The 15,377-nt window shown below is 38.0% G+C and overlaps 1 protein-coding gene and 1 non-coding gene across 2 annotated transcripts in view; one reads left to right on the top strand and one right to left on the bottom strand.

Annotated features, from left to right (window-relative positions):
- The window catches only part of LOC124556806, a 204,275-nt gene extending 190,188 nt beyond the window's left edge, over positions 1 to 14,087 (top strand). The window contains exon 7 of the mRNA XM_047130825.1: positions 13,664 to 14,087. Within this exon, the coding sequence (XP_046986781.1) occupies positions 13,664 to 13,869 (206 nt within the window). The 3' untranslated portion in view covers positions 13,870 to 14,087. The remainder of the gene's footprint in view (positions 1 to 13,663) is intronic.
- Positions 8,868 to 8,942, bottom strand: Trnat-ugu. The gene has a single exon. It is a non-coding gene; the product is annotated as a tRNA-Thr (tRNA).
- Positions 14,088 to 15,377: the final 1,290 nt, after the last annotated feature.

Below are 15,377 nucleotides of genomic sequence, written 5' to 3'. Positions count from 1 at the left end.
TTCCCCACAGACTAAACTTTTCATTTGAATTTTTTGAAAAAGAATTTTTGGTTTTGCCAGTGAAACTCAGTTGTATTCTGAGTCTCATTATAAATTAAAGATATGCTTCACTGAAATGGCTTTTTCATTCTAAATAGTTAAAGAAAAAGAACGCTACCAATTTTACACAAATGCTTACTATTTTTCTGCCATTTCTCTGAATCAATAAAAGAGGAAGTTATGGCATGAGTAATAAATTAAAAACTTCACAATTCATTCGTAGTTTATAATGAAAATAGAAATTAGTTGATATGCTGCCCGTGTCTACATAACATGCCTTTGTCTGCTTGCAGCCCAAACAAACGGATAACTTAATACGAAAAATAGCGTTCTCCAACCTTAGTTTTCACCTTTTAGCACTGACTATTCGTAATACGAAAATAGCGGTGTGATCCTCGATTACAAAGTGATTTTTTAACAGAGATTTAAAAAGATTAGATGCAATGGGAGAATACTGGAGAATTCTTTGTTGTGATCAAGCTCTCATTATTTTCAGAGAAAAGTAGCGAACGTGAACAGACTACGTTTTCTTTCATTTACCTATTTTATTTGATTTTTGGTTCTATGTATCTTGAAACGTATAATGCAAAAGGCAGGAGTCGCAGAATTTTTCAATATTTATGTGATGTCTACGTTTATTGTTGGAAATAACAGCACTAAAAACCGAAAATCAGTTATTTCGAAATCGGTTTTTGTGATCGGTTTTAACAGTCAGGTTAAAGTGGAAATAAAAATAACCGGTGTAACCGAAAAAACCGGTTATTTCAGTGATAACCATCATCCCTACCTCAACCGCCCCTTCCCCTCCTCCCCCCCCCCCCCCCCCCCCCCGCACTCTGTATCCTATTCCAAGGAACCTTTAAACCTTTAGCAGGCTGATTATTCCTAACCCCAAACTGCATGTTGATATTTACCCATCCTAACAGCTGTATGCCTCCCCTCCTTATATCAACGCTTTTATGTATTTCCGGACCTCCTGACCATCCCAGTCACTCTTTCCCTCCCTTTTCCAGCCCCAACTTATTAGTCGTACTTCCTAACCCTACATCATGCTCCTCGCCAACTCGCAGACATACCTCTATCCATGCATATTTTTTGACACTCTCCTCCATCCTACCAAATTAAGCTTACAGTTAGATGCAGTAGCATTCTCTTGACCATTGCACCAGCATTACCATCGCCATCTGTGTTTTTCCGAGATACTACTTTTTTCATTGTATTTTAATCCAATTATTTTATTCATTTCAACTGTAAAAACTACGTGGGTATTTTTAATGTCAATAGCCTGAAGAGTAGCAATATGTCTGTAGCCTGCCAATCACCCCATCATAAGGTCAGAGTGAAATGAATAATAATAAAACAGAAGTGCGAAAATCGTATTTTTGGCTTTTCGCAGAAACGACCTGTGTATAAGAATCTTTTCGAACATATTCGTGCTGCCGGACCTACATTTGCTCCTCTCAGCAAACCGATGTACTCTGTGAGGTGGGTATCAGCACACTTACAGTATCAGCATACTTGCCTTCGCTTTGCATTTTGCACGTGAAAGATGCTTTAGAAAAATGATTGTTAGTACTTCTCAGAATGTAGTAGGTAAAGTTGTCCTCAACCTGAAGGTTAGTCTCACCGCTGCATTGCTTCTCTAGCCACGGCTCTATTACTGTTGGACTGAGCTGGCTGTCTTCCAGTTTTTGAAGTAACTTACCCAGTTAATTATTGGGCGACCCAGCTTCGCATTTTCCACTTTCATAAATCATCAGAGGTGAAAGAAGCGATAAGTGACAGAAGAAATCTTAGGAGAGATGCCTGAATCCCAGAGCTTTATATTTGTAATCCAACATTCAACCACTCAGCAACTGAGTCACATATATCTCAATTGCTCTTATTGGTGGATGATTATCATTACGCAAGATGTTCAGCAGAAAACGGGAAAATATTTAACAGGTCACTCAGTAATCTAACACAGGCTATGGGCCCATCTGAAAAGAAGCTTTCGAATTGCTAACAAGAACAATTATGGGGAATATCTTGCAATACTTTCGTGTTAAAATTAAAATGATAAAATTTGTAGAAACCATAAGGTACAACAAACAGTGCCTTTCAAGAAAACTAATACCAAAGTATGTATGTAGAAAAGTTCAAGCAAATACTAACTTAGTACAATCTATCAGGAGGCTTGGAGCAAAAATCTCTATGAAACAAGATAAATCGCCGGCCGGTGTGGCCGTGCGGTTCTAGGCGCTTCAGTCTGGAACCGCGTGACCGCTACGGTCGCAGGTTCGAATCCTGCCTCGGGCATAGATGTGTGTGATGTCCTTAGGTTAGTTAGGTTTAAGTAGTTCTAAGTTCTAGGGGACTGATGACCTCAAAAGTTAAGTCCCATAGTGCTCAGAGCCATTTGAACCATTTGAACCAAGGTAAATCACTAACAAGTTAAAGCAGAAAGATTCAACCAACACAGATATCTAGCACATCTAAAGTTAAGTAGAAGTGTGACACCTACGATATTTACTTCAGTTAGCAGTTTACTAGATCACTATATCTGGTATACTATTCGTGAAACACGTACTTCAGTAAAAAGAAAGTTGGTAGATTAATTGAAGTACAACAGCCCTACATCAAATATGAAACTCAGCAAGAAATCAAATCATTATTCAAATTTTTCCCACCTCTAAAAAAACCTCATTAATATCCAGTTTACACATACTGAGATAGAACTACTCAGCAAAAGTCAGTAGAATATAAAATCACGCTTAGGTAATCCAACCATAAAATACCTAATAGCCACAACTAAGCTTTCAATAGACTTGGCAAAATTATCAGTATGACTAGAGTCATCTTGCAACAAAAATAGCAAGAAGCGTAGAAAGAGAAATTCAAAATAGATAATTCTTCGTTAGAACTACACTCAATGGATACAATACTCTTAAAGCTATAAATAATGAACTGAGGTTCTCAGACACACTGCGAACGAAGAAAACTTGCGAAGCATTCATTCGAAGAGGCTCTGATATCTGTCTTCCTGAACACCAAAATTTGCATTGACATTCCGCGTTACATATTTCCGTGTAATTATCCCTGGATGTTTGTTGATTGTGGCCTATTCTAACCATAGATAATCGATAATTACATAAACAGCACCCAATCTTATCGTCCAGAGGAGCGTTTGAGTTCAGCTACCTTTAGTGTATGAGCACCACCACCACCACCACCATCACCATCACCATCACCATCACCACCACCACCACCAACAACAACAACAACAACTATTTGACGTGACTGGTTTTTGCAGATGAGAAGTGGCTGCTGGAGGACAGAAGCAACGCAACCCTCTCTGTGGACACCACCTGCATGCAGCTGTTGGCGAACTTGCTGGACAACCCCACGTGTCCACTGGAAGATCTGCCTCCAGAAACCATTAAGCAACGCGAGCAGTGCCGTGTGCAGCTGTGGGACGACATGGTACAGAGATTGCCCCACATACCCGTTACCAGCTACCTGGCGTACACACAGAGAGTAAACGTCAACATCTGCCTCTTGGCCTGGATGACAGTCAACTCGTTCGGCATTTGTCAGGACGTCCCCTTTAGTATGATACAATCAGTGCACGATGCTCGCTGCTATTTTGATAGTCCTTACGACCAATCGTGTCTGGAATCGAATGCTAAAGATGCCATCTGCTTTGTTTCCAGAGCTACTCTGTTGCTGAAGTGTCGGGATTTTTCCTCCCTTAAGCTTCCCAAGCTATGTGATGTCAAAATTTACGCAGATGGATCGAACAAAACGTTTACTGTACCAGAGATAGAAATTTTAAGAGGAAATTTAAAGCCAACAAAAACAACACTGTACTTCAAGGAAAGTTTAAACGATGCCACTTTGCGATACAAGGATTTTAAAATCGACAACTTAAAATTTTTAGAAACCTCATTTATAGTAATAAATATTATTTTTCGCCTTTTGACTGTCGGGGTACACATGTACCTTCCCCAGCTACGTAATTTACCTGGAAAGATATTGATGTCCTTTCAGATGACGGGTATAATCCAGATCTTGTGTTCTGAGGTCATGTATCGTATGGTAGGTATCCCAGACTTATCTTCGATGGTACTAATCGATAGCGCCCTCACACTTCTCACTTGTATCTGGCTGAGCACGTTCTGCTATCAAATGTGCTCATGTATTCGTCATCTCAGGCTTCCTAATGACCTGCAACCTGCTGAAGCCAGAAAGGTATTCCGTCGTCAGGTTCTGTATGCACTGATACCCTGGAGTATGATATGTGCGGCAAGTATTACTTTGGAATATACAGACAAAGATTACCTGATCTATAGTCGCATAATATTCATCGTGGGAATTTCTCTGTCAGTAAGTTTTAACTTGGTTTGTCTTGGAATTGTGGGGTACATGTATCTCCGTAATAAGAAATCCATGAGTAAACTCAAAGTTTATAGTAAGGATAAATATGGGTCAAAGAAACAATTTGTTTATCTATCAGTTAAGGCAGTCGTGTTAAGCGGAGTAGGTATAATTATCAGAATGGGGTTCCACCAGGCACAAGGCGTAGCACAGTCTGTGTACTATGTTCACATAGCTACAATGATGCAGGGACCAGTTCTGTTTGTTTTTTTCATTTGTAGCGAAACGACACTCCCTGTGCTGAAGAACAGAGTAATGGCATGGTGGAACCCAGAAATAATAAGACCGGGACAAGAACTTGGTTCTGCAGCTGTGAGAAATTTGGCAAGGAGGAGAAATGAACAGGTTGTGGCTGGAGAATCCAAACTGTAATTTCCATGAGTATTCTTCTGATGGATCAAAATTAACCGTGACCGATATCGTGAAACCAGTGCCTGTTTTCTAAGTTATTCTTTATTTACAGTCATGTGCTTATTTGTACATGATAGTGTCCGTCTAGGTACAGTAAAGACAATACTAATTAATTGTGGGTGTCAAATGTAGTTTGAAGGGGACGAAAAGTATTGAAGGACAGCGTTACACGACACTGAAGTAATGGCGTTTGTGAGACAGGAATTTATGCAAACAGTATTGTGGAAGAACGAAAACGTAACAGAAGTTAAGCTAGAAGGACATACGTTTTCCCAGGAGTTAAATTGTAAGGACATACAACGAAGAATTTCTTGCGATTCGTAATTAGTAAACGATCTCCCATTTGTTCAAATAAAAACTGAGTGAGTGACCAATGCTAATGAAATCGTTGTGTGATTTAAACACCCAGCCCACCTCAACATCCCGCTATAAACGGTACTACATGGATTTCAGAAAGTGCCTAATTACATCGATCATCACTCGCTTACCAACCATCCATAATCTTAACAGTGAATTTGGTGATACGTAAGAAGAAGGAGTTGCCACGATGGATCCTGCAGAACCATAGATTGTAGCGTTACTCGTCATCTTTATAAGTCACGAGGTAGGGCAAATGGCGCCAGATTTAACACTGTACGTTGCTTTGAAGCCGGCCCCGTCATGGTATATCTCCAAAATACGAGCAAACTGTGCAGCTTACGATTGCATCTTGTTCTTCATTTCTGTTGTGTGCACACAAAAGTCGTATTTAATAGTAAATGTGACAGTGCTTTCATGAATGACTGTCAGAAAGGAAAGATGGTTCTCTGGTCTCACGTGCATATTTGATTCAGTTATACGACGCGTTGACCTGATTAATGTAACTTTACTTTTGTTATAGGTTTGAATAACCAAGAAGAGAAGTAGGTAATGTGAAAAGTCTGCTTTCGTAATCTAGCAATTTTCTTAATACGGACTGACGAAACTGATGTTCGACCTATGTCCTCTTTCCGAAAATGCTGAGAGCCTCTTTTGCTGTGTTTGGTCGGTTCCAATCTTTATTTCTCACAGCGTTCACCCAGAGAGCTTTACGACTAGAACTTAAATCAAAAGTCAAATAATAGAAATAAAACCGCTACAGTAAAAGAAAACATCGCAACCAAAATGCATGCATATAAAAAGAAATATCGCTTGAACAAGTCAACTTACGAATGATTTGTGATTAATTTACACTTTAGACTATAAACAAAACGTAAATGACGCAATCTGGCATTTTTAATCAAAATACTTCCATCAGAAACTAATGTTTGGGGCATCTGATCTGGCGGACGTCAGCCTCAAGTTTGTGATGTCACAACTCGCCTGCATTGAAGGTTCAGTTTATTTGTATAAATCTTTGATCACAGGGAAAAAAAAAAAAAACAATAGAAGCGAACCATACTAAGTCACGTGTGTTTCCAGAGTGTAGCATGCATTAAAATATTGAACCACTAAACATATTAAATACTTCCCTCTCATATTTATCGAAACGAATTATTTTAGGAGGATTCTCACAGAAACTTGTTACCCGACATTCAAAATGTTCACCCTGATTCGTCTACATCTTGTCTATAATATCTCAGCGAGCAACTTTCCACTACTGAAACCTCTGCCTCCCACGATGAAGGTTTACGAGGGGGTTGATCCAGATGCAATTCCACCGCATCTGACACATCTTATGACACTGTAAGAAAACCGTTGCAATAAACAATGAACCAGGAGTAATTATCATAGAAAATCTACACGCCAAAGAAACCATCAAATCACTGTACATGGCACTGAAGCAATTCAATCTAGGACACAAAGTTATGGACCTAAAATTCCGAAAAACCAGAACCAAGATCACCACGCACCAATCACAATTAGAAACACAGGAAGACGATTGGTGCTGCTTACCGACCGAAGCAACCGCAAGAGGAATCAAACCGCGCCGCAAATAACATGTTTCGCCGGGTTAAGGTTCATCAGATTTTATGAAAAGCTATCAAGAGCATTTCATATCACCGGCTGGAAAGGAGATTTGCCAAAACTGATGATGAACAAACATTTCTGTCGGACTAAATCCACTCGGAAATCGTGAGCATCACCGAACGAAGCGCAGCTTAGAGCCTCACGTACATCATATAAACATGAAAATCAGGCAAGTAAACCGTCTACAACGCCTTAACTAGGCCAAACGTGTTATTTGTAATAAAAATAACTTTTCAACACAGGCTGTTTCTTTATATAATTATGAAAAACGGTTGCCGTACCAGTCAGATTGTCGTGAGATGGAATAACCGTTACAATGAATTGTCTCGTCAGGCATCCAGACTGACTGCATTTACGGTAAGGAAATATAAGTCAAAAATAATGAAGACTACGATCACCATAATTTTCATCAAACATTGTCTTCGAGATAATCTGATTCCAGTCTAACTGCATGCAAATCTAAGGGTACGCCAAAACCAGCACCCGAATAAAGACTTACGTAAGGGTAGTAGATTCGTCATTCAAACCTCATTAGGCGTCTATATAAGGAAAAAGATCATCTTAAACTACTTTTCTACAAATCTTATTTCTCGACAGTTAAACTTCTCTCTTACGATCAACTAGATGTTTTAACGAATGTTGTCAGATATGTTGTTTGAAATATTGGCCAACTGATCACTCGCACCCACTCTCATAACTTAATAATTTAAGAAATATTTATTTTCCTACACCTAAGAAAGAGTATGCTAACACCGAAGGTCATTTTTCGGTTGCTGAGACAGAGCTTAATCTCAGTAATTTCGTCTTTACCAACAAGAAATGTAATTGTTAAATAAGGGTATGAAACGAAGATCCAATCTAATCTAATGTCTACGGAGACCTGGCAGAGAACAAAAATAAAGTGAGTCGTTGGGCAAGGCGTCTATCATCATCGAAACAAGGTCGCGCTAACCTGTTCGATCTCGATTAAATTTCGGGCATGCAGCCGCGCAAATAAAATTGCTTCCACTGATATTTCGGCCGCATAGTCCGTCCATCCTCAGAGTGTGTCACAAGACGCGACAAGATGCCAAGCGCGGCCTTACATGCTCCACCGCGGCTGAACTGCGCATGCGGGTCAGAGATGCTGGTCGGCGGCAGAGAAATACGATTACACATGCGCCGCCTGTGGCGAAGGCGTACAGACATTCGATTCGTTTATCGATTTATGATCGGCGGTGGTGACACCATGACGACTTCTCTTCAGTTTAATTACCCTAAGAGCCGGATTCCATGCTTTGTCCAAATTAAAACCATTATCTCTATTTATTAAATTATTAGCTAATTTAATCTCTATAGCTTCCTTGAAGACAGATTCCCATAAAGAAGAGTGGATGTTAGAATCTTCACATCACTGTAATTCATGGAATGTCCTGTATCAATACAATGTTCGGCCACAACTGACTTGTCTGGCTGTAAGAAGCGTGTGTATCTTCGATGCTCCACACACTTCTCATTAACGATGCGTGTTGTTTGACCTACGTACGACTTCTCACAATTTCCGCAAGGAATCTGATACACACCCGCTTTACGAAGCTGTAAATCGTCCTTCACAGAACCGAGTAAAGCTGCAATCTTCGTGGAGGGCCGGAAGATCACCTTAACACAGTGTTTCTCAAGAATAGGTTCAAGGTCGTACCATTGACCGTTAAAGTCATAGTAACGGTCTTCTGGGACTCTGAAGGGGTTATTCTGTTTGATGAACTCTCTCATGATCAAGCTATCAGCTCTGAAGTATACTGTACTACCACCAAGAAAATGAAGAAACGGATTCAGCGTTGAGGTCGTCACAAAAATGCAAACGAACTTCTCCTTCCCCGTGACAACATAAGGTCTCCCATAAGTATATATGAAGGTAGTATCTGTTCCCGAAAGAACAGGTACCATTGATGACCGTGCAGCTTCTCTAGAATGAAATGATAATTAAATCGACACCCTAGCTGCAAACAGTTAGGGGACATGTTGAAAACGTGTGCCCCAACCAGGACTCGAACCCGGGATCTCCTGCTTACATGGCAGACGCTCTATCCATCTGAGCCACCGAGGGCACAGAGGATAGTGCGTCTGCAGGGACTTATCCCTTGCACGCTCGCCGTGAGACCCAGACCGCTGGGTAGCTCAGTTGGTAGAGCACTTGCCCGCAATAAGGCAAAGGTCCCGAGTTCGAGTCTCGGTCCGGCACACAGTTTTAATCTACCAGGAAGTTTCAGTTCAGTTGTGCTGTTGTGTTGTTCTGTGACTGGTTGTCCTGTCTTTCGCTTCACTACATTCCATACAGCCTTAAGTTTGTTACCAGTACCAAGTAACCACGTCCCACCAGAAGTACTGATTTCTCACATTATGTGCATGTTATTTGATTTTTTAACAACCTTTCTCAGTAATTTTGAGTACTGTTTGTAATGTGCAAATACTGCAGGATTCCTACTTGTTCTTGCCAAAAGATACATTTCCCTTTTCCTTTTACAAGATACTTTAATCCTTCTAGTGACCTGTGGTTTTTAACCTGGCTGTTTAGTGTCCTTTCTGAATAGCTTATGTGGAAAGCTATTTTCCAATAATAATACGAATTTACCATGCAATAGCTGAAATTTTATGTTAGCATTTAGTTCATTATAAATTACATCGTATGTCTTCTTCTGTAAAGTTCTCTTAAAATCATATGTCCTGGAGTCATTACTTACTCTAACTGTAATGTGCTTATCCTATTGTAGAAACGTTTTCGGTAAATAGACGTGATGAAACTAGTAAAATTTTCTATAAGTCCACGATTTATCCATTACCACAGAATGCTGCCTACAGCAGTATCCACATACAAATTTTATTTGCTTCACGTTTTCGAAGAAGCTCAGTTCCGCGTTTCGAATGTATGTATTGTCAGACGGCTTGCATACTTTCATCAAAACACATCGCTGTTTGACTACAGTGAGTTGCCCTAGGGCAAAGAAATATTTCAATTTCAAAAGTCTGGCAATGGTGACTACAGTATCTACATGTGTTACTTTCGAGACAAAGTTACATCTGCAACACGATCTTTCCAGTGAGCAAATTCTCACATAACGAAAATGCGGCCCTTAGTTTCCTCAATAAATAAAACACTGATCTGAATGTGTACGAAACAAAATGTAGCAACTGACACAGAGTTAACTATGGGACAATTGGTATGACATGGCTGCTTTGGGAGTTGAAATAATTCAACAGCTGTACTTGAAAATTTGTGCCAGGCTGTAACTCAACAAAATAGGGACTCAGTCAGCTAATTTGATGCTCCCAACACTGCACCTGCTCACAGAATCCCACATGTGGGATTTTGTAGTTGAGTCCTGTTACTCGATAACTGTACCAGAAGTTGGGGAATTAGCAGTATGTTAGGACACTTAGTCGATTTACAGCAGAGAAAAGGGAACTACAATCATCTGATAGGCACCCACTTCAACACTGCCAACTAATTATTCGTGGAAACCTGTTGTGCTTTTCATGTATTGGAATGGTCATGCTTTGTCATAATATTTGAAGATCGCATTCATTTGTGCTTAAACCGATAAATCTCATTGTGATACTACATATCGCTATCATTCCAGTAATTTATAGAGCCATATCAGTATTGTTTGTAGTTATCCAGATTTTTGGGAGAGATTATTCACTGTGTTGTAAACTATGTAAGGATAAAAACCCACGAATTTTCGTTACAGACAGGACCAAACAGATTATTACACATTCTGCCATCGTTGCGTGCGATTAGGAGAGTGACAGTTCCTGGTGGCGGTATGTCTTCACAACATTAAGAAACAGGTTTTACTGAAATCAGGGGACTAATTTCACATCGCTACCAGGCAACCTTTCATAATTTGGCCACCTTACAGTTGGTATAAACTTTATGACGAAGATGCTGAGAAGCAGTCAGTAGTTAACTCAAATTGCACAATTTCTTTCCTTTTCTTGATCCCGCAGTAGAAGAGTCTGCAAGCAGGAATTTTTTCGTTCATGAGTTTATGTCCTTCTGATTTATCTGACTCTTTTTATCTATTCATTATTTAGTGTATTGTTCTTTGATTTCTTCACCATATCCTAACTTGTGGCTGATAAACGGCGCCAAGGACAGCGTTGTAGATTATTCTGGATGAGTTTTAATTGTAGAGATATTGTAATGTGTTAGTTTTCTGTGTTAGATGAAACGTAATCTTTCAGATTATTTCTGTAGTGTCACGAGCAAACTTTACATGAATATTAACCAGGAGTAACGCTAGATTATATCAAAGTGGGAGTCGGTTAATATAAATAAAACAATGGAGAATGCGCATGATAGGGACGACAATTTATCTGAGGGTGAGATGACACACTATGTCATGGAGCAGTACGCCGCGAGTGCAAATGAGTGCAGCAGTGTAGAAAATGTGCGATAGGCTTTGAAGGAAATTAACTAGCTGTGCGAGGAAGAAGACAAAGCTCAAGTTAATAGATGAGGTGATACTGTTATCCATTTGCGGTAAGATGCAGCCGATAGTGTGAATAGGTCCATCTTACCCCGTCAATGCAGAGGCGCACGTGAATCTCGTGTTGCGTCACCTGCATTATTGACAAAGCATGACTAGGAACCGAATTTACTCCTTCGAATGCTGAAAGAAATGAAAGAACTAGAACACAAGAGAGAACAAGAAGCCAAGCAATTAAAACGGGTGCGAGAACAAGTGGAACAGAAGAGGGAACAAGGAGTGAAAGAATTAGCACAGAAGATGGATTAGATTTACGCCCATGTAATGGAGGTAGGCAAGATAAGCATAAGAGCCAGCCAGACTGCGTCAGAGGCGAAGAAGGAGGCTGGCGTGGCGAGAGTAGAAGTGGAAAGAGCTCATAAATTATCTAATGTGGCAAATAATCGTGCCAGACTAGTTGGCGCACTGCGAATGAGAACAGAGAGGCATTGTCATCATTTCAGACGCGGTGTCTCAGTGCAGTTGCCGGATCCTCAGGTTCGAACAGGTGGAGGATGGCGTAGCACAAATTGAACAGCAACTGCGAAAGGGTACGTCTCGTTCTTATATTACCGAAGAGGCACACGGAATCACGCCTTCGGTGGGATTCTCGGCGCACACGTCTCCAAAGACTAGCAGGACACAGGCCAAATGCTATGGAATGGAGAGCGAACTTTCGCAGAATTGCATACCCATTAGTAAGTACAATGTGGAGTGCCATTACCGCGAAAGTCTAGGACAGATGGGTGTCATTACAAGGCAATTTTGGGACATGAAGAGCAGATTAAGAATCCAGAGTAAATACAAGCATGGGAGCAGAATCGGCATTCGGTTACAAGCACATTCTAGAATGCGAACTTCCAACAGGAATGCAGAAAAAATTGGAGGAGGAACGAGCGGGAAGCACTGTACGGAAGACAAGACAATATAGGAGTGAACTCAGATCAACGGGCAAACTGCAATCAATTCAGTAGTGGCAAGGGGCGAGAACATGATCGCAATTGGTGTGAGAACGACAGAAATCGTCAAGGAGGCGAGAGAGTGGAGGTTCATGGGTCAAATCCGACCCTTCAGCAACGTAATGAAATCGCCATTTCGTTGATTGTTAACATTAATCGTACGTTGATTTATCATTGATTGTTAATGTTGATCATTCATGTTGATCATATGTTGATCGTTTAATTGATCATATTTACCAACTAACTAGCTTAACAATTTTGTAAAAAGAATTATATTATTTATATTCAACAAATTCGAAATGAAAATGAAATTATCAAATATTTTTTCTGTTGAACCATGATTGATTAAATTCTAAATGATGATAAAATTAACAAATAATTTTCTTTTGGGTATTGATCGAATACAATAAAAGAATATAAAAAATTGATTTGGAAATTCGTCTTTATAGTTATCTGTTTCACTTTCTTCATTAGCACTCAAATCGTTTTATATCAAATAACATTTATTAATTGCTTTAAGAATCTTTTTATATACTTATTATGTAAACTGTAATTTTTACACAACGGTTCTATGTAAAATGAAATCCAAACATTTGACTTCTTATTCCTTGTGCAATACACTATTTATTCTCTTTTATCTTGGCAATACATTTTATTTTTGTAAAATAGATCTAAAATTTTAACATTTATATCTCTATTCAGTTATAACTACAATTTTTAATATAATAATTTTAATTACAATAAATAATGAAGTACAAATAACTTTAATTACAATAGATGGGAAAATCTAATTAGTCCAAAAAATTGCTCCTTCAGAAACGGATATTTTTGTTTATATAACAAATGAAATTATAGAAAATAAATGTATTCTGTTATTATTCAGTTATTGAGAGTGCATTCATTACAACATTTATTCTGCAGTATATGGAAATTAATTGCATTCAAACGTAGTTGAAACTGGCTAGTTGAAAACACAGTGATGTGTTTTTTTTTTACCTACATGATACTGAGAATTACAAAATTTTGAAAATTTATATTTTAAGAGATTAAAAATTTAGAGGAGTGGAGAGGAGAGGAGTAGAGAGGAGAGGAGAGGAGGAGAGGAGAGGAGAGGAGAGGAGGGGAGTGATCAAAAAGTTTCCATTTGAGGATGTTGCTGAAGCATATATTCAAAGTAGCACGACTCCGATACAGATATGTAGGCACAGGTATGTAAACAAGGATTTAGTGCGGCAGTCATGTCTTTCCGACGTGCATGCAGTAAATGCTGAAACGTGAGCTACCGCGACTTATTGCTAAATGTGTCAAAATACTGCCAATGTGTCATTATTCGTTTCTTAGCTGCTGAAGGAGAAACCAAGGTAGACATCAATTGGATAATGAAGGATGTGTATGGGACAGCACTTCTGTCGAAAACCATTGTTGTGGAATGCTACGTCAAGTTCCTTGTTGGTCGCAATTCGACTCATGCACATCACCATATCACAGAGGCCATAATGAAGAAGCTATGTCAACTCAGGTGGGAGACTCTAACTCCAACCCTATAGTCCTGATGTTGAACATCCTGATTAATAAATTTGACTATTATTACATAAGGAAATGTGTTACTGAAGAAGTTCTTCAATCAGATTTTAAATCACACAGACCAGCAGGAGATAAGGAATCATATAACATGAATTCTCATTATGTAAAATATTATTTACATATTTTTAGCGACAAATTAGTGATTTGTTGCTAAATGAATTAAAACTTGAATTGTGAAACAGTTACAGATAAAATATTTGTCAATATATAGATATCTTTTCACAGAACAGAGCCATTGAAAATATCTCAAGAAATTATAACTAAAGTTAACAACAAGATAATTGACAAAATTGTATTAGACAATTTCAGTGAAGATGAAATAGAACAGATAATAAGAGAATGTTACTCAGTATAACTTAACAGTGATAAGATAATCAGAAACGTTATTAAACAGTACTTATATGATAATGGTTATGAGATAAACCAAAAGAAATCTATATTTAAATTTGTGAATAATATTAAGTGTGTATTTTAGTCTCTCACTTGTAAAATTACAGACAATACATATTTCAGCATCTTTCTGAATAAATAAATAACTGTCACAATTATCAGTAGATTGATTTATGAATGTAGGTATATTATCAGCAGGATAAAAAACAATAGAAAAAATGCTAGTGCAAAATTCTTTGTTCAGAGACTATCCACTTTTATACAATAAAAGTTTTATAAAATAATTTTTCTTTATTTACCCAACTATTAAATGAATTATCAGATCCTAACCATTTAACATAAATCTTATTATCTTTCTTATTATAACATTTTGTATAAGATATACATCTGCATATTTTCTGTTTGGTAGATATTCCTAAAAAAAATTCCTTTGCTATCTTTCGATTTATGTGTCCACTTCAAAATTTTATGCACACCATTTTACAGTATAGCTTGTTACAAAAAGTCCTTTAAATTTGCTTATTCTGACAATATCTCCATTTTTAAATTTCCATCTTTAGCCATTAGATACAACTTTAGTCAGATTTAGATTAAATTTATCGACATCTACAGGTTTCATTTTTATTGTCTAATGTTTTGTATTATTACATTACTCGACTAGTTCTTTAACTAAATCATCTGACTTATAATTACTTTGAATAGCAATTTTTTCCTTAAATTGTCCATTAAATCTTTCAACAACAGACGCTTTTAACTCTGAAAAAGTTGAGCAATGGTTTATGTTACATTTTTTGTAAGTTCCTGAAAATATTTGCTACAAAGTTCTTTTCATTATCTACTTGGAGATTTTTTGACGTTCTTAAAAGCAAATGTTTTTCAAAAACTTATGAAACTTTTCTGCCTTTTTTATCTTTAACTTGAACATTCGAAACAAACTTTGAAAGACATCAATTACAGTTAATAAATACTTATCCTTTATTTATTTTTTAACTTCTTTTAATTGTTCAGAATACATTTATAATAAATCTGCTTGTCATAAATAGACTAAATCAAGTGAAACAATATTTCTTATTGGAAAATT

This window comes from Schistocerca americana, chromosome X (genome assembly GCF_021461395.2).
Source record: "Schistocerca americana isolate TAMUIC-IGC-003095 chromosome X, iqSchAmer2.1, whole genome shotgun sequence".
In the NCBI taxonomy this organism is placed as follows: Eukaryota; Metazoa; Arthropoda; class Insecta; order Orthoptera; family Acrididae; genus Schistocerca; species Schistocerca americana.
The sequence above is the reverse complement of the archived record's forward strand: the minus strand, read 5'-3'. Positions and strand labels throughout refer to the sequence as shown.